The 24,801-nt window shown below is 39.6% G+C and overlaps 1 protein-coding gene across 4 annotated transcripts in view; it reads left to right on the top strand.

Annotated features, from left to right (window-relative positions):
* The window catches only part of LOC130916069 (C-myc promoter-binding protein-like), a 90,287-nt gene that overhangs the window by 39,539 nt on the left and 25,947 nt on the right, over positions 1–24,801 (top strand). The window contains exons 13-25 of one of the 4 annotated variants that reach the window (XM_057836456.1): positions 3,819–3,964; positions 4,335–4,373; positions 5,743–5,876; positions 7,353–7,485; positions 8,819–9,025; positions 9,165–9,293; positions 13,591–13,732; positions 13,893–14,021; positions 14,248–14,331; positions 16,206–16,325; positions 16,437–16,586; positions 18,978–20,146; positions 23,154–23,391. In XM_057836456.1, the coding sequence (XP_057692439.1) occupies positions 3,819–3,964; positions 4,335–4,373; positions 5,743–5,876; positions 7,353–7,485; positions 8,819–9,025; positions 9,165–9,293; positions 13,591–13,732; positions 13,893–14,021; positions 14,248–14,331; positions 16,206–16,325; positions 16,437–16,586; positions 18,978–20,146; positions 23,154–23,391 (2,820 nt within the window). The remainder of the gene's footprint in view (positions 1–3,818; positions 3,965–4,334; positions 4,374–5,742; positions 5,877–7,352; positions 7,486–8,818; positions 9,026–9,164; positions 9,294–13,590; positions 13,733–13,892; positions 14,022–14,247; positions 14,332–16,205; positions 16,326–16,436; positions 16,587–18,977; positions 20,147–23,153; positions 23,392–24,801) is intronic. The other 3 variants (XM_057836471.1, XM_057836462.1, XM_057836481.1) reach the window with 3 other exon arrangements.

The raw sequence follows: 24,801 nt of genomic DNA on the forward strand, positions 1-24,801 counted from the left end.
CAGCGATGATTAGCTGCTAATAACAGTATGGTTAGCATTCGTTCGCTAGCATTAGCATTCGTTCGCTAGCATTAGCATTCGTTCAAACCACTACACAAATGGATTTAAGTGTCCGATCGCGAGTGGAAACACAACAACAACAACACAAAAGATGATACATACAGGCGTTGCCTCTGTAGATATTAACATTAACAAAGAACATAGCCTCGTAGAAGTGTTACAACTCACTAACTCTCTCACTCACTTGGATGCGGCATTTCTTCTTTGGGTGTAAGCGCGCTCTTCCTCACGTGAGCGCGTTCTTCTTCGCGCGAGGAAGCGCAAGGGCGACCCCACTTGAGCGTGTAAGCGCCACAAAAACTAAAAGGCATGCAATTCAATGTAATGGTAAAATAATACACGTTAACCCTGCAATCCCCAAACTGCGGCCCGCGGCCCAAATACGGCCCGCCTCCACATTTGGTCCGGCCATTTTGAATTTTTTTTTTTTTTTTCCTCAATCGTGTTATTTATTTTCTGGCCTTTTCCTTGAAGAATTCAGAGAGGGTTATTTGGTTATTATCTATTTAATTAATAGTGTTTTTATTATTAATTATTATTATTATTATAAAGAATCCAGAAAGGGTTATTTGATTGTGGCTTTCTGAAAAACAATAATTTTTTACATTTATGCACTTCTGCAATCGTCACACTTTTTCTGTTACAAACTGACCCCGGCCCCTGATCAGAGAAGGGAAAAGTTATGTGGCCCTCACAGGAAAAAGTTTGGGGACCCCTGCTTTAACACATATTGCCAAAGGCAGAACAAAAACCTATCTGCCAATATGTACCAATATTTTTTATTTCTATTAGATAAATGTTTCAGTAAAATGTTACACATTCTTGTGTATTTGCCACTTATTGCCACAGTTAACATTGAGGCTTTGGGCCTCTTTTGATCTTGAGTTTGTAAGGTTGTGACTTCTGATTAAACAAACTCGATGCCAATCAAAACGTTTGTTCTTCTTTTTCCCCAAATTAGAATCGATAAGAGAATCGATAAAGAATCGAATCGTTAAGCAATATCGATAATGGAATCGGAATCGTAAAAATCCTATCAATTCCCATCCCTAGTTGGGATGGTGTTCTTGGGGTTGTACTCATCCTTCTTTTTCCTCCAAACACGACGAGCCGAGTTTAGACCAAAAAGTTCAATTTTGGTCTCATCCGACCACATGACCTTCTCCCATTGCGCCTCTGGATCATCCAGATGGTTAGTGGCAAACTTCAGACGTGTCTGGACACTGGCACTGGCTTCAGCAGCGGGACCTTGCGTGCGCTGTAGGATTTTAATCCATGACGGCGTAATGTGTTTCCGATGGTTTTCTTCAAGACTGTGGTTCCAGCTCTCTTCAGGTCATTGACCAGGTCCTGCCGTGTAGTCCTGGGCTGATCCCTCACCTTTCTCAGGATCATTGATGCCCCACGAGGTGAGATCTTGCATGGAGCCCCAGAAAGAGGCAGATTGACCGTCAACTTGAACTTCTTCCATTTTCTAATAATCGCTCCAATAGTTGTTACCTTCTCACCAAGCTGCTTGCTTATTTTCCTGTAGCCCATCCCAGCCTTGTGCAGGTCTATTATTTTATCCCTGATGTCCTGACACAACTCTTTGGTCTTGGCCATTGTGGAGAGGTTGGAGTTTGTTTGTTTGAGCATGTGAACAGGTGTCTTTTATACAGGTAACAAGTTCAAACAGGTGCAGTTACTTCCGGTAATGAGTGGAGAACAGGAGGGGTTCTTAAAAAAGAACTAAGAGCCGAAATATTAACTAGTTGGTAATGTATCAAATACTTATTTCATGCAGTTAAATACAAATCTATTATTTAAAATTTTATACAATGTGATTTTCTGGATTTTTGTATTAGATTCCGTCCCCCACAGTTGAAGAGAACTTATGATACAAATTACAGGCCTCTACATGGCTTGCAAGTGGGAAAACCAGCAAAATCGGCAGTGTATCAAATAGTTGTTCTCCCCACTGATCCTCTAGCCCGTTTTTTTTTTTTTTTTTTTTTGTCTCAGAGCTGATAAATTATGTGAATTACGGACTTTGAATTAGCCAGACTTCTTATTGCCTGTAGGTTCTTAGTCAGCCAGTAGAGAGGGCTTGCCCGCTCTTCAGTTGTGCTTTTCATGTCTCTGGGGTGATGACTTTTAGGCAGAAGCGGCGTGTCAATACATCGATTATTAGATTCATCGAGATTCGAAACATGACGATTCGATTACGATTCATAAATGTTCCAAAACGATTATTTTCCATAATAACTTGATGATGGGAACACTACCGCTGCTCGCGGAACGAAACTAAAAGACATGCCTGCTGCCCGGACACCTAAAGGAACACAGAAGGTGAGGATGGCGGCAATGGAAGTTACTGAGCAAGAGATTTACATGTAAACCAGGATTAAATACAGCTGTGAGGCTACAAACATGCCTGTTATGTTATTTATTTATTTATTTATTTTTTTAAACATACCCCATTTATTACAACAAATCAGTGGACGGGAAGGGGATATGGGGAACAGAAGAAAAGAAACACAAGAAAATAAAGAAAACCACAAACAACAACAAGAAATACATTCAACGCCTGCACTAAATATGAATATGTGGGTGCTAGCATCACCTAGATGTATTTCGGGTTGACACCATGTGGGGGGGCCTGTTGACCAGGGAAAGAAGGGGAGGGGGATGGGGGAGTCTATAAGCTGAGTGATTGGGAGGGGTGGAGTGTACACAAATCAGCTCTGTGATCTAGAAACCAGTAATTGTGTGAATCCCTTGTGAGTGTAAGCCAGTCGGCAACCAACCCTACACCGCCCCATTGCCAATCCCGGGCCCGGGGCCCTGCACCTGAGCACGCCCATTCACATCTAACCGCGCGCAACCCCCACCAAACACACAACAGCCGCGCAGACCAGCGGAGACAACGTGTGGGCGCCACTCATGGGCCACGGCCCCCAGCCAGCCAGCCCCGGGGGGGTTGGGGGGATAGCGCAGCCAATCCCTCCTCCCGCAGCCCCCCGCAGGCAACACCCAGCTGATACACCTGCGTCCAGCCAGCGACCCGTGACTGAGCGCAGGGCAGATACCCAGGGAAGAGAGGGGAAGGTGGAAGCAGGATAATGCCAGGAGCCGCCGCGGGGCGACGCGAGATCCTAGTCCCAACCTCCCCCCACTCGCCCGGCCGGCAGCCCAGGCAGAGGGGAGGCCGCGCCCCGGGATCCACGCCATAGAGCAAAGTGTGGGACCCACCTACCACCTTATCACTGTGGCTGCCAGAGTCCCCGGCTGGCAGCCTTTACCCAGCACCGTGATGGGAATGTGTGAGGAGGGTAGTGCAATGGATGCCTTAAAATACGAGAGCTCGGCTTGGGGGGGTGGGACCGCTTCATGGAATTTCTACCCAGCCTCTCGTCCCACTGCCCTTTGCCGGAGCTCCCCAGTGGAGTATGGTGTGTGTGGTGCGTTAAAAAAGGTGCGGGAATGGCTGGGCCTGCCGTTAATACTGTCATAATTGTTCAACCATCAAATCATAGCACCCTGAATCGTAATCGAATCGTGGGGTGCCTCGATGGCGCACCCGTATTAGGTAGTGAGTCGAATAGTTATAGTTCATTTTAAACTTGTTTTATTAGAGTTTGTTATATGAAACGATTGAAATTATCATTATTATTATTGAAATTATTTGCTGTGTTTAAGCATCAGTTTCACCTTTCAGCTAAGTGTTGAGGCAACAAACGGGACTTACAATAAAATATAAACACCTTTGTCTCCAGGGTTCTTGAAAAGCCGTGACCGCTCCCACCAAAAGTTCTACTCGCTGATGACCAAAACCCAGATGTTCATCCGTTTTATTGAGGAGTGCTCCTTTGTAAGCGACAAAGACGCAAGTCTGGCCTTCTTCGATGACTGCGTGGAAAAAGTTAGTGAACATAATAGAACTGACTTGCATGATGCTTTTCTTGGGTTTTAAAATGAATGATTAAGGATGCCAAAGGCAGATCTGAAGTTGAAAAATTGGTTACTAGTAGAACAGCACACAATGACTCTGCTGTTTTGGAACCAAATTGCTTTATTTAAAATGATCAAGCAAAAACCTGTTACATTTTTGTGCTGTTCACATAGTCTACTGACTCACTTTGACAGCTACAGTTTCACCAAACGACTTTCATATTCTACCAACTAAAATGTTTTAACTATTTGGTGTCATGCAAATTGTAACACTTCACTCTTATTTTCATTCGCTTGATTTTTCTACCCTATGTATTTTTTCCGCCTCACTTTGTGAGCAGCTTTACAGTTCTGATCGGAGTGCTGAAAAGGGTGTCAAGGTAACGGTACTTGTATGTCTGTTGTTTGTTGTGTACGTACTCTGTTTCATATTAGGGCCTCATAGTAATTGTCCATGCAACTGAGAACAAATTCAATGCAATCAAGATCATTTCCTTACATTAAACAAACAATAAACAAATGTAGGGCTGTTGTGGTGAAATATATTCTGTGCTCTGTATTTGGTTGACAAGAATAAGTAGAACTTAAACCCATCAAAGGAATGAAAATTATTTGAAACTGTTACAAACATCGCTTAGCTTGTATTTCGATTACACCATTTATTTCCTCTTTGGACTGCAGGTGCAAATGATCTCTGCTAAAATTTTCTGGCCCATTTTCTTCAAAAGACAGAATTCCAAACTACGTCATTTCTACCCTATTTGATCGAATGTATGTAATTCCTTCTGGGGAAAAAAAAAAAAAAAAATTGAACACTGGACAGCGAGGCTTGAATTTGTGGGAAATTTTATAAAACGCTAAAACACTTGATTAAAAAGATTGCGGTATCGAAACATCTTGATATGTTGCTACCAGTTAAACTAAAATACTCACCACATAAATAGGATCTCTGCATTTTGGTCAATAAAAGCATCGTGCTAATAATACTTTTTTTTAGCATAAAGTACTTTTTATAGAGTGGAATAACAACCATGTTTTGTCTTGCAGAATTTGCATATGACATACTGTGCTAACAGCACTATACCAAATTCCCCAGCTCAACCTTCAATATAATATGAAACGCTTCCTTTTGGAGTCAACAGTAGTATTGTTGTACAGGCTAATTACATATTTAATGACCCAGACTAAAATCACCTGGCCTTGAAAATAGTACGGCAACGGTTAATTGATTAACTCCAGTAATTCGATTAGAAAAAAAGATTCAAATTAAATTTTGCTGCTTCGAATATTCGTTTAATTAAAGTGACGTTATAATGGTTTGTTTGGAAAGTGTTTGCATTAGACATAATCCCTTCAAAATTGGGACATACACATTCAAAATAATGGTTTTCGACCACCTGTATTAAATTGTACATCTGGACACATGATTGAATCAAATAGCAGGTAATGGCAGTTCAGAAATGATTTCACTAATCAATAAGTCAAAAACGAATAAGCAGCTAAATGTTAGGGTTGTAAGAGTTATAAAATATACATATAAATACAATCGTATTGTTGTCAAAAGGATTAGTATGATATTGTCATGAACTTGGTCATTTAAACCCCTACCAAATATTTGTTGCGTGGTATCATCCTCTGTCACATTGTTAGTGAGCTGTCTAAAGTATCATGAGAATTTGAGTTCCAACGTAAAAGATGAACGAGTCTGCTTGTAGTAAATTAGTCATTTTACCATCATGTGTTCTGCAGGTAGATGGTGACAGGCCAGATGAGACCAAGCTGATAGAGACTGATGAGTCCCATCGAAGTGAGCACACAGTTTTCATCACACCTCCAGAGTTGCCTCTTCTGCCTGAGGGTGAAGAGCATCCACTATGCTACAGGTAGAATTAAATGGAATTGGTACGCTTAGCTTCAGCTTGATGTCTATAGTAAATAAACCTGCAATTCTGCAACCGTTTTTACTCGACTGTATACAGTACTCTACTGTACGATGGGGCATAAAAAGTATCTCTCAGCCACCCATTGTTAGGTTTTCCTCTTGAAATGATGAAAGAGGACAGTAATTTTTATAGTAAATCATTAATTGTCATTAAAATCCAATTTTCAAAAGTATTAAAAATGTGGGAAAGATTTTTGATTAGTTTGAAATCTAAAAAAAACAACAACAAAAAACAACATTTTATCTATGTTTCAAAAATAATTTGCCAATTTACTGTGGTGGCTGTATCGCAATATCACCTTGGCGGAACTAACAAAACCGTGAGTAGACACAAGTGAGCTGTCCAGACTAATCGACGTTGTTGACGTAACGTAATCGATGACGTAAATGCATCGACGAGCACAACATCCCGTTGAAGGTTAATGATGGGTTAAAAAAAATATATGCAGATATAGTTGAGATTGGCGGACTCTCGGGATGCAAGCGGGGAAAGTGACATAAAACCAAAAAAGCGGACCAGAATGGCCAAAGCATGGACTTATTTTAACGAAAATAAGGAAGATGCCACTGTTGTGTGCAGTCTCTGCAAATCTGAGTTTGTATACCATGGCAGCACGTCAACCATAAATGAACACTTGAAGCACCGGCACCCAGGTGTAATTTTGGTTGACGACAAGAAAGAACAAGCTGGCGGATCGTAGTAGGTCCATATAACTAACTGACAACATTTTTTTTGTATTGAACTTGCCTTTATGTGTGGAGTATCAACCTGGATCATCAGGTTTTTTTTACATACTTAACTCCAGTGACCAGTGAGTGACATGACATTTATTTATTCTGCTGCTGCTCCCGAAAGTTGTAGGTCTCACCATCTCTGTGCACAGCATGCAGATTGTATTTTGTTAGGATCATGGAATTGTACCAAAAAAAAAGGGCAAGCATGACACCTGAGCATGTAGACATGCTCACCTTCCTTCATTGTAATGTTTAGAACAATATAGAAATACCACCAGAAGATATAGTAGGAATTGTTTTGACTCCTGTTGGAAAGGTGAATTCAGTGTTTGTTTACATTCAATTCTATTGCACTTGTTAATGCCAGCAGCATTTGACTTCATTGTTTGTCATTTATTATTGTTATGTATATGTTTATTATTTGTAATTAATCAAGAATTTAAGAATCCCAAACTGTTTTTTGTGAATTAACAATAATTGTTAAATTAGTTTTAAAAAAATTAGACGAGTCGACTAATCGTAAAAAAGTCTGCTGACTAATCGGGAGGAAAATAGTCGTTTGGGACAACCCTAATATATATTAGCAAGAACCAGTAACAACAGAGAAATAATTACACAAATTTCTGAACTTTTTGTGAAAAATCCCTTTTTACATCAAGTCCGTATGAATATTGTCCATTAGATATGATGGCTTCCCGGTGTTAAGTCTTGACCTGTTTGACCCAGTGGAGGGCCTACAGACACCTGCCTCCCGCCTTAATGCCAGGCACAGCTGCCCCACCAGCCCTGCACCAATGTTTAGGCGCAGCAAACAGGTGAACATAACAGTCACATCCTGCTGTCTTTTGTTATGTCGTAATCTTTGGTAGGGTGCAAAGTTGTTCAATTTCTTTTAATACATCATGACAAGCTTTTAAATTTATTGTGGCTAAATACTGTCCTATGCATTTCCACAAAAAAATGGTTCAAATTAAATTCAATGATAGAATGATGTTTGCAAGAAAATGCACGAAACCTTCAGTTTTTTATTTATTAGATTGATTACACTATTTGTTGGGTGATTACAGTATCTTGAATTATGTTTAGTAAAACATTCTGACAATTCATAGTAAGGTTAAATGCTGTGTAAATGCATTCGATTCACATTTACTTTGATTAGGATTAGGCTGGGTGATATGGCCTAAAAATCTTAATTTTTTTTTTACCAACTCAAAAAATGTATTAAAAATAATATATGTATATTTTAAACCATTTAGAGGGCACTCAATTTACTGTCTGCTATTGATGACGCTAGACACCACACTAGTGGTGGACGCTAGACCCTTGAAACAATATTGTGGCCTACATCACCCAAAATGTTATATCCATGCATGTGGACGCCGGGTTTTATGGGGGATTTTTTTTCTCCTTTTTTTAGCAAAAGAAAAACAAAAAAAATATTTTTTGAATAATCCACAATAAAAACTGGAATTAATTCATAAAATTGTTTGCCTCCCAAGCCAAAATAGTATACTAAAAATTAGTGATGCACAATAATACATTTTTCAACCGATATCGATAACCGATAATTTCCTGCCCCTTCCACCCGATAACCGATAATGTCATGCCGATAATTCTATTCAAATATGTATGTAAAATTTTAAAGTATACAAAGATCAAATGTTACTGTGCAAAAATGTAATTTAGTGCTATTTTTTTTCCATATCAAATACGAACAAGTAATAAATTCCAACATCTAAACAATGGCAATGACATTGTGTAATGGTAAGCTTTTGGCAACAATTACTTCGAGAGTAAACACCAAAGTTGCACATACATGCCTTTAAAAGTAAGCCATTCCTAACATATATCACATTACTAAACTGCAAAAACACCTCCTTAAAACTAGCAAAATTGGACAAAACTGTTGATTGCGCACATTTGGAGGCTAAATAATTATCGGATTGGCATTATCGGTTGAGTTTCGTTTTATCTGGATTATCTGTGTGACGTCATAATTGCCATTATCGGCCGATAATTATCGGTGACCGATATTATCGTGCATCTCTACTAAAAATAACATTTTATGTCAGTCTTTTGTAAATTCTAGCTGTACTGTACAATCTTTTAAACAAAGGATTTTAGCTTTCATACCTTTTTTGACTACAGGAGATTAAATCAGCCCAGAAAATAGCCAAAAAGTACTCATCGATCCCTCAGCTTTGGTCCATGTGCCTCCTCCGCCATTGTTACGGCCTCTGGTTTATCTGCCTGCCTGCATATGTGAAGGTTTGCCATTCCAAAGTGCGAGCACTTCGTACTGCCTATGACGTCCTCCGGAAGATGCAGTCTAAGAAGCTCCAGCCCCCCGATGAGGTAATGTACCACAACAAAACAATGATATGAATTTTCCCTGTTGAACACTGGATTTTAAAGTGGAATCTGGATCGGCACTACAGTTTTTTTTTTTGGTCGTTATGGTCATACGATAACAGTTTTCGTTATACTTTTGAAGGTGTGCTACAGAGTGCTCATGCAGCTTTGTGGACAGTATGGTCAGCCTGTCCTTGCTGTAAGGGTCCTATTTGAGATGAAGAAAGCTGGAGTCCACCCCAATGCCATCACATATGGCTACTACAACAAGGTACTGTAATTCTCATAATGAAGTCAAATTGGCATTGTGGGTGATAAAACATACTCGTGTGCTCGTCACGATAAATATAATCATAGTGAACAAATAATAATTTGAAGGAGGCAGAGCATGCCCCCAACAGGTTGCCAGCAGATCGCAGTAATTTAATCCTATATAGGACGGTTGATCACAACATACTACTCAGCAGATTGGAACAGTGGTTAGGGCTCACTGACAATGTTCTTCAATGGTTCTTCTTATTTACATGATAGCGATTTCTCCATGTCAGTCAGAAACCATCAGTCAGGACGAAGCAAATTCACTTGTGGGGTTCCCCAAGGATCCATTCTTGGACCACTTTATTTAACATCTATATGCTTCCCCTAGCTCATATCACTGAACAGTATGACATCTCCTATCACACCTATGCAGATGAAACACAACTCTACATTTCTGTGTCCCAGCATGATGATAGTCCCTTAGTCTCCCTGAGTAAATGCATTCATCAAATCAATGAATGAATGTGCCAAAATTTTCTCCAGCTAAATGTGAGGAAGACAGACGTGATCATTTTTGGGCCAAAAAAGAAAAGGTCAAAGATAAGCACGCACCTTGGCACTATGTCACTTACAGCTACAAATCAAGTCAGAAATCTTGGCGCTATTATTGACTCAGACCTAAAATTTGATAGCCATCTAAAGTTCGTCTCTAATTCTGCTTATTACTACCTAAAAAATTTAGCCATAATTAAGGGGCTTCTGACTAAACAAGACATGGGAAAACTTATGCATGCATTCATTTTTAGTAGATTGGACTATTGCAACTGTATATTTACTGGTCTTAATACAAAAATCAGTCAGGTGGCTGCAGCTAGTACAGAATGCTTTTGCTAGTCCTTACAAATACAAGGAAACTGGACCACATTACACCGGTTTTGAAATCGTTACACTGGCTTCCAGTGAGTCAAAGGATAGACTATAAAATACTACTGCTCATCCACAAAACACTTAATGGCCTTGGATCAAAATACATGCTTGATTTTATGGATCCCTATGAAGCTTCTACCCCCATAAGGTCATCTGGAACCGGTCTCCTGTATGTTCCAAGAACAAGAACAAAGGAGAGTGGGGCAGCATTTAGTTATTATGCTCCTCACCTCTGGAACAAGTTACCTGAAGGTCTGAAGTGTGCTCAAACTGTTAGCTCCTTTAAAGAGCATAGGACAGGAGGGGAAAAAAAAAAAAATTTACAGGATATTCTTTTTATCCAAGTATTTTTCCCCAATAGCTAAATAAATGGCTTGAGAAGGACCAGTCATCCCGTTGAGGGGGAACTTTTCACAACGAGGAAAACGCGACGAAGAAAGCTGCAAAATGTCATTGTTTCTGTCTCTCCACGCCAATATTTTTACAGGATATTCTTTTTATCCAAGTATTTTCCCCAATTGCTAAATAAATGGCATAGTCATGACAAATAACTGTCTTGTGCTACATGGAATATGAAATGATAAAAATGCACCTATTCAGGACGACATGGAAAAATTACTCCATAATGGTCAAAACTGTCAACTTCACCTTTACTGTTGCTCCTGCCGAATGATATTTTATGACACCTAAATCGGGCTAATATCATTTTCCTTCCCCGGCTTGGGAGAATGTAAACAAGCCAAGAGGCGTGACAGCTAGCTGACATGCTAACCCGAACCGAGTGATGTTTCAAAGTCTTTGAAGCGGAAAATCACACATAACTAGCCCGGATGTTTTGACATGACGACTGGGTTGTCGATTGTCTTCGCCGGAGAGCAATTTACAGCTTGTTTCCCGGAGGAGGGCGGCTGCAGTTGTTGTGCAGCTAACGTGCAGCTAATGTGCATGAGGAGAGCTTTTTACATGCCTATCAATGATCAAACGTAAGTAGTCCTTAATTTGAAGAAAGTTTGTAGTGTTTACTTTGTAATCGCTGTATTCGCGGCTATTTTTAACTCAAAGTTGCAATTTCTGATAGGTCGGAAAATTTGACAGAACACCGGGCACATGAGCACAATAAGCCGAATATATTGCTCTCCCGGCGGGTGGATGTGCGACAAGCCGCCGGTGTTGTGCCGAAGAATAGCCGCCCCGCATGCATGTCAGCCACAAAATGCAAGCCACCTACATATTAAAATGATCCCAGTATTTGACATAATACAAAACACAATGTTTACTCACTTCCTCATAAGTCCAATGATCCCACAGTTGTAGGGCTTATTTTGGCCAATATCCACGGTGAATGGGAACCTTATGAAACTCCAAAAAGGCGCACACGCCTCTCCCTCATACAGCAAGATTTTTCTGCACCCGTTTGGCTGGCGTGATGCGCAAAATAAACGTATTAATCCACAAAATCAACTGAATCCTTAGTCCTCATACACAACAGTACTGCTACTGTATATAGTGAAGAGGACTCCTTCTCTCGTACACGTCACAGCGCCGTCCTCCTCAATGCAAGACCGAAGCCGGAAGTAACTCATTTTCATGGCGCGGGATTAAAAAAACTAAATAAATATAGCGATCGCTTCCACACACATCCAAGCGGTCCATATCATTCAGGAGCATTAAATACCACGTGTATTATGAAATAAACATGCTTTTTCGTGTCACAGGCACTTTAAATCAGGGCTAAAAACGCTTTTGTTTATCACCGCATATTCATAACTGTGTAAATATTTCAAATTTCAAGCTATTTGCTTTTTTTCATTTTCTGCTTTATTCTTATTTCTGATTTCAGGTATTATTAGTTTTTTAACTATTTGTGGTTTAATTTTATTTTTATGTGTAATTTTATTTCCTGGTTCGATTGTCTTTGTTTTAACTTTTTTTTTTATTTAATGTGATTCTCACGACTCATTTTTTCTCTGCTTGTGGATTTTCATGTGATGTAAAGCACTTTGAATTGCCTTGTGTTGAATTGTGCTATACAAATAAATTTACCATGCCTTTCCTTGCCTAGGACACTCATTCAAGTACTGTTAAATGAAAAAACAAAAAAAAAAACACATTTTGAGTTATTAAAATGGCCATAATCAATGTATTTCTGTTGTTATTTTAATTATACAGGTTGTCCCTGGGTTACGAACGAGTTCCATTCCTACGCTGGCGACTTAACCCATATTTCTGCATAAATCGGAATTAACCCTTTAAGTACCCCTAAACACCCCCTAAATCTAAAAAAAAAAAAAAAAAACTATCCCAAAACATGTATTATACCTCATAATAAAAGGAAGTAGAAATTAAGATCGCGATTGATGACAAAATTGCAGACGAGACACTGTTATGCGACTTAAAAAAAACAACAACTGGAGAGAAAATAACGGACGACATTTCAGCGTCGTAAAGTTGAAAACACGTAAGTCGGGTATGTCGTAACCAGGGGACTACCTGTACTGATTTAGATATTAACATTTTTCTAATTTATAATTTTATTTATTCATAAGACCTTTATAAAATAAGGTTAAATGGAAATATATACATTATATAATTGTGACTCAAATCCACATACAGTATGTGGACATCACATCTTGGGTCATGAACGCCACATGGTTTATGCATGACCCAAAATGTGATGTCCACGTATGTGCAAGCCAGGTCTTAAGATTTTTCAAATTATCAAAAATAGTCACTTGCTCTGCAAGGAGTTAAAGATTAGATTACTTATTAGACAGACAGGACATATTTCTCCACTGGTTTTAAGGCTCTAATATGGACGAAGAAAACCTTGACTACAAACCTTGTATGCACTAGTTCAGGGGTGCCCAAGTCCGATCCTCGAGTGCCCCTATCCAGCTTGTTTTCCATGTCTCCCTCCTTGAACACACATGAATCAAATGATCAGCTCATCAGCAAGCTCTGCAGGAGCCTGATAATGATCCTGATTATTTGAGTCAGGTGTGTTGGAGGAGGGAGAAATGGAAAAAAAGCTGGATAGCGCCTCTCGAGGACTGGACTTGAGCACCCCTGCGGTAGTTCATTTTTTTACTCCAATTTGGACAAGCAAGGTAGAACATTAATGGATGAAATGTTTGATATTATTTTTATGTGTACTCAATTTTTTGCATAATAGTCATTTGGGTAGCAAAAACGGATACAAACAAAATATGAAACAACATTTTTAGATACTTTTTGTTGTTTGGTGTTTGTGATATCCTCATACAGTATATGGGTAGACAAAAAGAAAAGGCAGAAAACAAAATTGCTGGGGCAAGGCAGTTGACCTCCTTTGTTTCATCATGCCCCATTCGGAGGTGAAAATAGTTCTCCCATTTTATTTGCAGGCAGTGTTGGAGAGCACATGGCCAACCAGCACCAGAGGAGGTTATTTCCTATGGATGAAGTTGAGAAATGTGGTTCTGGGTGTGGCTCAGTTTAAGCGTTCACTGCGGAAACATGCCCCTCTTACACAAAGCCCCTTTTCAGGTAAATTAGTTGTGAAGAAAGATTGGCTCTTCTAAAATTTGTTTTACTGAGAATCATGAATATTGCTCAAACGCGATCATCAAACATTTAGTGGGTCACAAATGGTCTCCAATAACGCACATGTCTTGTCCCTTTTTTTTTTTTTTTTTCTTTTAACCAGATGGCAGTGACATGGATGCTGTTAGTCACGGCAGCTTGGATAGCACTGCTGACACTAATTTGAATGAGCAAGGCTCCTACACTGCTGACACCATTAAAGTAGATCCTACAGATGATAGATCAAGCACAGGTATATGCCATGTTCTAAATCTTTTCTTGACACACACGTGTTGTAGCACAATCCTTGTTTGTCCTGTCCAACACGTGCACTTGCCACGTCTTCATTTCTCTCTACTGTTTTCTTCCTTCATATCAATTCATGTCTCTTCATGGTTTTGTGGCTGTGGTTTCTGCTCTGCTCTGTCCCTAACCCTGCCCCTCACTTTGGCCCTGCCTGTGTGGCTTCTTGCATGCAGTTGGCCACGTGGGCGGTGGCGTGGGCTCCAGGGCCCACTCACGCCGAGGGGGTTCTGAGCTCAGAAAACCCGCTCTTTATCCAGGTAAAATTCTATCCTTTCGAAAGTCTCCTTCCCCACACTAACCCATAATTGTAGATTCATTTTTTTCTTATTGTCATATCTTTGGCATTCCCTTCTCAAATCTCTCACATTCTCATCTTCTCCTAAATCATTTCATTGTGGTGCATCATTTTGTTGTATTTGTGTATGTCCCGGTGCTATTCTCTTCATATCCCTTCACTAACTGGGTGATTGTTTATTATTGCAAGAACATACTGTGTCTGGAAGAAGTCTTTTGTTTTTTATTTTTTTTGCTCTGCCCAAAAAAGTTAAGAACCACAGCTCAAATAGTCAGCCAAAAGATGGAATGTCAAATTGATATGTAAAGTTTATTTAGAGACGTGACCCAGCAGTAGAGCGTGAATTGGGGTGCTGAGAGTGTTGCAGCACCTCCTGGTGTTGGGGAGGGAAAAAGTGTTTTGGCAGTGTTTTTTTTTTTTTTTTTTTAAACAAATAAAATATATTCAAACAATGCAGTATTTAACTTTGAGGGTTAAATATACATGTTGAAAAAGGCTTTTTTTGTTTGTTAATAACATGGTCACCACCTGACACCTTGCTTGCTACCAGTGTTGTTTTCGTCAACGATGTCTAAAGCGAAAATATGTCGTCGACGAACAATTTTTTCATGACAATGACGAGACAGTAACAAGCTAAAAACATGTCTTGGGAGACTAAAATATAACGACACAAATGTCAGTTTTCGTCAGACGAGACAAGAACGAGACAAAAATGCGCCGTAGTTTCCGTCACATGTTCACAATGTGTAACCCTTATCTGTAGTTAGCCTGAATCGTAGCAGTGTCTGGTTGTGTGGCATGTGACGTGCTGCACCCCTTCAGCCCCAACTTTCCAGTGTCCTTTCCTCTCCAGGCTTGCTGTTTTTGCTACACACAGTAAGATTTGTTTTCTTATCTTGGCAAGAGAGAACATTCAATGTTGTTTTAGCCTTTAAAGGTCTGTGCTGAGTGATCATCACACATTAAATGCAACTTGTAGCATTAGCATTGCATTCACGTTAGCATTAGGCTAGTGAAGGACTAAAACTTTTGAATTTGAGATGAAAACATTTTGAGGAAATGGCGACTAAAATTAAGACAAAATTAGTTTTCATCAACAAAAACAAGTCGAATACACCTTTTAAACTTACTTACATATGACTAACACTAATAACTATTTTCGTCCAAAAGACTAAGACGAAAATTAAAAGTACTGCCAAGAACAACACTGCATGCTACTGGGTCACGTTTAAATAAGGCACTATTGGAAAAGTTAACTGTTGACAGAGGGGGCATTAACATGGCGGGAAAATGAATGAGCAATACTTTTCTTTACAAAACAGCAACATTTTCTAAAATTTAATTCAAGGTCGAAAATGAAAATGATAAGGATGATAGTTCCATCCAGCTATCTAAACTATCCAACATGCGTTTGTACTGCCTTTTTGCACGCCTTGTATGGAGAAAACACACGAGCGTAACAAATTTGGAACGAAACTGCTGCATTTGGACGGGAAACACTCAAAAACATCCACACCACCCCCTGCTGTAAGTGACTTCTAGCACCCCGGTGAGCCAGCACAATTGGAAAGTAGGAAAAGGACTTTCTCATACACGATCACAGTTCATTCTTCAGACGCATGTAGTGTGTAACAGGGAATTGCTCTGCACAGTTTAACAGTGTGATTCGCTTAACGGATGTAAGTTATGCATGTGTAGCTAACAGTCATCCTTTGCGTTTTGTACTCTTATTTTGAAACTAATGATTCCCTGCTTTGGTATCACGGAACTTCTCTCATCTCTCTATTATTCCTCTACATTTCATCAGCTAATTTAGCTATATCCTCTGTTCTCTAGGAGACCAATCAGATTTGGGTTATAACTCACTGTCCAAAGAGGAGGTTCGCAGAGGAGACAGCTGTGCTCAGGACTCTGTTCATGTCAAGGATGACAAGAAAGAGAGTGACTGCAGCTCTTGTCAGTAGTCTATTTGAACTTACATCTTCTTATATTTTGTATGCTTTGGGGAAAGGAATATGTTAATGTGTTTTGTGGTAAGATTATGAATAGTGTTTTCTATATTTCTAGTGTCTGAAACAGAGAGCACCAAAGGAAGTAAAGACTGTCTACCTCAACTGGACACGGAAGTCAGTTCTTCCATGCATTCCCGAGGCATCGTTCGAAGAACCTGTCATTATGACAATTTCAAAAGTAGCGCCAAGACCTCTGCAAGCACAGGTAAGAGCACCTGGGTGTGCTAATATCTGTCAAATTTCTTCCCAAATCTACATTTTAATTTCAAATAACAAACAGGAGCAGTAATTCCATGCATTAATGCATTTTATACACCATTTATGATCCAGTTGAATTTGGTTTCAAGTCTGTAAACAATCCAACTCATTTTTGCAACTACAGTGGTCCCTCGTGATACAAACACCAGACCTTAGTTTTTCTCGATACAAGCATCATCACTACGGAAAAAGGAATTTTTTCACCGTATGAGCGCAAGAAAAGCCTCTCTCTCGCTCACTTGGCATCTCCAAGTGCCTCAGCGTCCCACAAGAGGGCATACGGACATATCGCATCAGCAGGATATCTTCCTGTCTGCCACTCACTTTCAGTGTCTCCAGTAAAAGAATTTTCTGTCAAAGTGCACCCAAAACATTTGTGCTTAGAAGTGAACATTAACCATGTACCCCAAGAAAATGGCGACCAAAGACAGTGGTGAGAAAAAAATATGCTTGGAATTGAAACAAAGCAAGAAATAATAGGAAAACATGAAAAGAGGTGTGCGTGTTAGCGAACTGTGTAAAGAGTATATAAACTTGCCTAACTCGCACATTTGTTACGTCGCTAGAACACTCAAGTCCTCATGGTAAGTGCTTGTTAAAAATACAAATATAAAAAAATTTTTTTTTTTTTTTTTTTTAAATTAATTTTTTAGATTACAGTAGTACCTCGACATACGATCCTTTCTAAATCCAACGTAAAATTTGACTAGTCATTTATGTCGACATGACGACATGCTCGAAATATGACGATTCATGTCAGCGTTACAATTTCACTGTTTTCCCGCAAGACGGACGCACGGCGGATTTTCTTGGGAGAGAAATCAACATGGGTGTCAAGAAGGTTAGTGTGGGTGTTGGAAAAAAGGGGAAAAACGTTACGCTTACCATTGACATTAATAAGGAAATGATAGAAAAATAAGAGCGAGGTGCGCACATCAGTGTGCTGGCTTGACAATGCAGCCACAATATGTCTATGATCTCGAGGACAACTCTCACTATTAATATAATTATTGTAATATCGGCAAGGAAGTTGCCAGCTTCTTCAGGTTTTTAATCATTTATTTCAGAACTTGTGGTACACAACACGGATACTGTTCGCTGAAGTCAACAACAACAGAACATGGAAAGAGAAAGTAAAATTTCTCCCGCACCTCTCTCGACAATCACACGGTGCGTTCAGAAGCAGCATGCAAAACACAACCACCACATTATAACCCAGTTGGTTACATTGTTATTATTATTATTATTCCAATTTGTATATATAATTCATTTGTTTTGCTATGTGTAATTGCTATTTGTAAGTGTACCTGCAGTATTTATTAAGGATTTGGCGTGGGTTTTTGGGCTGTGGAACGAATAAATCAAATTATAATTTATTGTTATGGGAAATTCCGCTCGACATTTGACCATTTCAACATACAAACCAGGTTTTTGAAAGAATTAAATTCGTATGTTGAGGTACCACTGTATTTATCTTTAAAAACGATGCCTTGAATTACTGTTTAGAGGTGACATTGGGGGTCGTGGGTAGTATTGCACACATTAACTACAATTATTATCACTTATTTCTTATGGAGAAAACACATTTATGATACGAGCACATTCACGTTAAGAGCTTGGTCATGGAATGGATAGTGGTCGCATTATGTGAGTCCACTGTATAGAGAATGGAGATTCTTCAATTTACCTAACATACAGTGGGGAGAACAAGTATTTGATACACTGCCAATGGGGAATACCCATTGGCAGTGTATCAAATATTTGTTCTCCCCACTGTACATGTTTTTGGAAAACCCAATGAAGTACGTTGGTAAGTCTGCACACCCTTGTAACAATGACTTTCTTCCCACTTTTTTTCTTTATGGTGCAATGAAGTACGTTGGTAAGTCTGCACACCCTTGTAACAATGACTTTCTTCCCACTTTTTTTCTTTATGGTGAAATGAAAAAAAAAGTAATATAAATTCTTTTTTCCCATTATACAGTATCTGTTAGGTTTTACTTGTACAACTCAGTTGAAAGACTGCAATTTAATGGTGATGGAAAGTAAAATAACTGGAACACAAATGTTCAGAGAAGAGAACTTAAAAATAAATGTTCAAGTTCTCTCCTCTGAACATTTGTTTTCCATGTGTGTTCCACATTTCAGAGGATTAAAGGAAAGAATGTGTCATCAATTTTCAGAATTGTTCCATGGAAATGTCAAAGCCACAATAGAGGACAAAGCATTTGAAAAAATGTTTATTGTTACGGATGTTTTTTTTCTGAAAAGCGTATTCCATATTCATGGAATGAAACACAGTTTAATCTTGATGTGCTCTCTCACCTTCCTTTCTTAGGACATGTGGCAGGTCTTCTCTTCACTTCTTCTCTGGAAGAAATAGGTGAGATCCAATCGAACAGCTTGCTCAGGAGACACAAGAGTACTCTGGAAGAAGTGGTCGGCGGTGGCTCTGCTTTTGACTGGCAGGGTGTAAAGCGACATTATCCGAGTGGTGACAAAGTATGCACCCGTGGTCGTGGCTCTACTGTGCTCGGTCTGAGTATGAGGCAGGGTGAAACTGACCCAGTTAAAATCGCAGGACATCTTGGTGCTGACGCAAAAATTCTTTGTAATTCCAAACTCGGTAAGAACATGAGACCTCGGTCATTGGCACTGAGCGATTTAAAGGAGACTGCTGTCACCAGCGCTTGTGAAGATGAAGCAGAAAGACAGGACTCCAGTGATGAGGACACAAATAATGTTGAGGCTATTTTTGATTTGGAGGATTTAGATAGAACTACCACAGGACTTGGAATCACCTCTCCCCAAACCTGCAGATCTCCTAAGAGTCCTATTGAATGCAGTCCAAGTTACTCCGGCATGAGCAATGTGACATCAAGCGGAACTGTGAACCGCACGGGCATAGAGACTGGCAATGACCCTCTATCCCTGCTTGCTGCTGAGTCCCAGTCAGAGCAGCAAAAGAAAGACCCATCCCCAGAGGACGCCAACACATTCACTGCCAACAGGCATTTGGCAAGGGAGATCGAGCTGTACATGAAGCACATGGGTAGCCCACTGAGCAGTCGTACGCCGAGCGTGGACTTGCAGGACGCAGCTAGCCCCTTCATCTTCCACCCTTCTTCACGCTCTGCTGCACGACGATCTAGCTTACCCCATAGCTCCTCTATTAGGACTACAGCGGTCCCACGTTCTCGCACCTTCCACCCTCCTTCACCACCTCAGCCAGTCTCCCGTCAACGGCTGTGGTCGTCGCCACCCCGTCGCAGCGCTAGCACCACACCGAGCCCTTGTCCAAGCCCGCGTGCAAAGACATGTAGGGAGTACACAAGTAGGATGCAAGTCACGAGCCCTTCGCCACCCTCCTCTTCTTTTGCTCTCGACACGCTACTGACTCCAACTTTGGATGTTTTCAAAACCAGTATGGTCTCTGCTGGTAAAGGTGTTGCAGAGAAGGCCAGTCGTTGGTACTCACGTCTGGCCACATACACCACACCAACCAAGGTACAACCCATGTACATGTATGCTGTTGTTTTTTTTTTTCCCACGTACAACAATATTATGAGAACAGACTCGTTGTAAAAAATATATATATATTAACATCCTTAAGATTTAAAATGATTAAATATGAATATACTACATTCATATTCAGTATGAACTATTATTTTCAAATATTAAGTTAGATGAAACGTAGACTCCAGAAATATTTGCAAAAAGTGTGCTTGTGCCACGTTTGGGTTAACACTCTTGAAGCTCACAAATGGGGAAGTAAAGTATATTTGCTGTTTGAACACACATAATGCAAGGCCTCAGTCTGGTTTCACGGTGCTTACAACTTCTTTAAACTAAACTACATGCATATACATTAATATATTCATAATGGACTCAGAAAATGTGATTAGTTGACCAGAGTTGCTTTGGTTTCTGCTGCCATTCCATTTTTTTCCCCCATTCGAGTTTATTTTAAATGGGAATTAGTGCTGGGCGATACGACGATATATATCATAGTAAACTTCCCATCATCGTCACTTCCTTCCTAATTGTTACTGTCGCCATTTATTATGTGTATGAATATATGGATGCTGACTCCACTACACTGTTGAGCTAGCACTTTAATCAGCAATATTTAGTGACTCAATCAAAACGCTACGTTTCATAAATTCGGGTACAACCCAAACTAATGGTGCATAAATTAAGCAAACATTTACCGTAATTAAAAGGAATAAATTATAAGGTGGGTGAACGCACAGTGACTATTACTACAATGGAGAGAGACTGCACCGAAAAAAAAGCAATAAAACGCCAACACCACAATTATGAATGACTTTTTTTAAATTAAATTTTTTTTTTTACAAAAGTTCATCACTAAGCATGCTGGGGATTCCACAGTCAATTTCAGTGCGAACACTTCTGATCTCTTTTTGTCACTCCTCCTCCCAACTTGTGCAGTGAATAATGCATTAAAAAAAAATGGAATTAAAAGCATAACAAGACATGTAGCTCACACAGAGACAGCCCAATTCAGTACAGTAATATTTATTAACAATTGTTATTCATTTGGGCTTAAAGGTTAAAAGCACTCACAAGATAATTGGATATCTATACATTTATGCAAAAATATGTACTCTATGCTACTGTGCCTCTTCTGTTAGACTTTTTTGCAGCATTCTGCTGCAGTACTACTTAAAGAGGAAGTTCAGGATTTTTGACATTAGGCTTCATTTTCGAGTTAGCGGGGGTTTAGTTAGTTGGTGGAGTTGATTTCAACAAATAACGTTTGGTTTGCAAGTTATTTGTCAGTTTCAGGGCTCCGGAGTGAATAAGCTAGCGCGAGTCAATAGGACCATCTTAAGAATGCCAATAAAAATCAACATATGCTCACATGAAAATCATCGATGACCCATGCAATCAATAGTGTTGGCTATGTTTTCAGGATAAAGTTATTAAAAGTTACCATTGCATGTCAATAATTGCAGTATACTATGAACAGCAATTTGTAATCCAGAAGCTCTGCAGAGGAGCAGGGCGGAGTGATATCATATCGTTTTTTTTTCTCACTGCAGATTTTTTATTTCGTAGCCAGCAGCAAGTGACCAGTTTATATTTTTCCTCGTTCTTCATAGGGAATTTGTGGAAACTTTCCTTTGACCGTTCTGTATGTTTCCAAAGCCTCATAATGCACATTTCTCCATGTTGCCGGCCGTACGTTAACTCAGCAGACTGATGCTGCATTCGAAGAAGGTGGGAAGTCAGAGTTTCCAATCTCTGATATGGAAAGATATCATTAGCACGCCTCCACTATTTGATCGCTTATGAGAAGTCAAGTTTGCTGAAGGTTAGAATGTCTTTTGAAGGCCAAAATAAAAAAACAACTTCTGGCAATCAGCCATCTTTGCTGTTTTCATTCGCTTGGAATGCTTTAAGGTCGCAACTGGTACCCTCCAAGTGGGATAAGTCCGAATTCCCACCTTTCTCGAATGCAGCGTGAGAACGAGTGACTGAAGCAATCCTCTTTATTGGGGTCGTATTACGCGTCTGAAAAAATAGCCCTGCAGAATGAAATGAATCACGGCAGTTTGGTGTGACATTCTTTTGGCTGCATGGGTGTTTTGAGACAATAATCTGTGTTTTCAATTTATTTGACTATGTTGGATCCGTTTGTAGATCTGTATTGTTTTTTTATTGGCATGCTATAATGGTGCCGTTGACTCACGCTAGCTTTGCCACTACGGAGCCCTGAAACTAACAAATAATTTGCAAACCAAACGGAATTTGTTAAAATCAACTCTACCAACTAACTAAACCCCTGCTAAGTCGTAGATTACGCCTTATGTCACAAATCCTGAACTTCTGCCTTCACACATTTCACTATTCCAAGTAAAGTAGGGGAGACTCAAAACTGTTGTAAAAAAAAAAAAATAAATAAATAAAAAAAATAAGGGAACATGTTTGTCGTTTTAGATTGGACAGTTCCCTTAAACCAATATTTGGGCGTGAAATCCATTACTATTCTCAGTTTTTCTTTGTCGTGTCAAGTTTTTTTAAAATATAGAGCCTTGGTTTCCAGAATATGAATAACACTGTACTAAACGTATGTCTTTGTTTTGTGAAAATATTCAAATATTGACATACAACGTGTGAAAAGAACAGGCATGACCGCCATGTTTTTTTTAAAACTTGTTTTTACAATGGCTAGTTGTTAGCATGAATTAACAACATAGTAAGTAGTTCAGCTGTGGAGAAAAATATTGATGCAATAGAGAAAAAAACTAGTTAGTAGATTAGTTTTCAATTCCGCACTCAAAAAATTACTTAATAACAGCTGGTAAACCTATGTAAAACAAAAAGGAAATTAAAATGTTTCACAGTCAAATTTTCATCAAATAAAAATTGCCTGTAAAGGGATATGTTTTTTCCTATATTGGCCAGCACTAGTGGGAGCACTGATCAATCGGCTTAGTTTGGCTTGTTTGCAGTTTGATCAGTAATGTTTCGGTCTGTGCTTACTCAGGATACACAAAGTCACCGTCTCAATGTTTCTTCACTTGATGTTGGTGATTTGGCTTGCTTCTCTGGTGAAGATGAGGAACACTACAGGGAGTCAAAGAGCTATGCCGTCTCCCCACAAAAGAATGGGCCTCTTGGCCCAAAGGGATCTCGTAGGAGTCCAAGACCCAGCCCTTTCCAAAGTAGGATAAACAGCCCCACTGCATCATCAAGCCTCAGAAGACCAACATCCCTGATTCCTGGTAAAAATACAGTACATAAATTATAATCCTTGTTTTTTAAACTATACACAAACAGCTTTTTTTACTGTCACCTACAAATAAGGTTTGATAGGTAAAGCTTGATTAACTACTACTTTAAGTACAGTTTACGCGCTGATTTTTGTCAACTTTTGGCCTAATGCTTTAATGCTAATTACTTGGGCTGGAGTGATCCGCTTTTGTCACGATCCGATACATATCCCAACACCTATGTAGCGATCTGATGTGTATTGCGATACTTCAACTATAGCAACATTTTTACCTTTTAAAGTTTGTAATAACACACAGGCATGTATCTCCATTTAAACTTGATGCCATTTGACATTGTCTTTTTTTACATAGGAAAGTGCATTAACTGTTGCAGCAACTGTTCCTGTGCAAAATAGAACAAAAACTATTTAAAACACTTTTGATTTTATACCAAGTCCTGATCCCATTCTGAAAAAATTGTCAAAAGTTTTAAACATGTTACTGTTCCACTGAGTTATATTTAAACAAGAATAACGTAGAAAAAGACTTGTCTTTATAGAATGCTTCATTGAGTCAGTCCACCCAAATCTGCTTACGCTGCTCACTACTTACACACACACACCATGAATTGCCACTCTACTACCGCAAGTGTTTAAACAAGCTCAACGATGCGGCATCTTTCAAGTATAGTGCTCCCAGGCTTCTCTGGCAACATCAAAGCCTCAACAGCTGTCACTCATCGTTAACTTTAACAAGCAATCTCGAGCGCACTGCAGACCAAGAAAAGCAGCAGCGGATAGTGATCAGATTGTAACATCTCGAGTTTGTTGGCTTGTGGCCGGCTCTGTGTTGGCGCAGCACAGGAGAAGTATCTAAAGCAGGGGTCGGGAACCCATGGCTCGCGAGCCAGATCTGGCTCTTTTGAGGCTGCATCTGGCTCGCAGACAAATCTTTAATTATTAATTTTTTTTAAAAAAGTTTTGTTATACTGCTTTGCGCATTGCGCGAAACGGTGAGGGTCACTGGAGACTAGAAAGCCGGTTCGCAGTAATTTTAGTGGGAAAGTGCCAACCATACATTTCGTTGTGTCTATCATTCACATAGGCAACGCAGATGAGGCAGAGACACTGTTCGAGTGGGGTTGCCGTATTTTACTGTCGAAAATAGCGGCCGTTGTGCGCATGGGCTTGAGATCAGGACGTAAACTTCCCTCATTTTCAGTTTCGATTTCCGCGTTGTTAGAAACCCTTTTGAGATGATGGAAAGAAAAAAAAAGATGAGGAGTATCGTACTTTTCAGCAGGACATAAGGACACAAATGCGGCACGTTTTTTTTTCTCTCTCTTTGGATGAGTCAACAGACGTAAGCTATTTATCCCAGTTCAGCGTGATTGCAAGGTTTTGACTATGAAAGAGACAACAA

The sequence above is a fragment of the Corythoichthys intestinalis genome, chromosome 1, assembly GCF_030265065.1.
Source record: "Corythoichthys intestinalis isolate RoL2023-P3 chromosome 1, ASM3026506v1, whole genome shotgun sequence".
NCBI lineage: Eukaryota > Metazoa > Chordata > Actinopteri > Syngnathiformes > Syngnathidae > Corythoichthys > Corythoichthys intestinalis.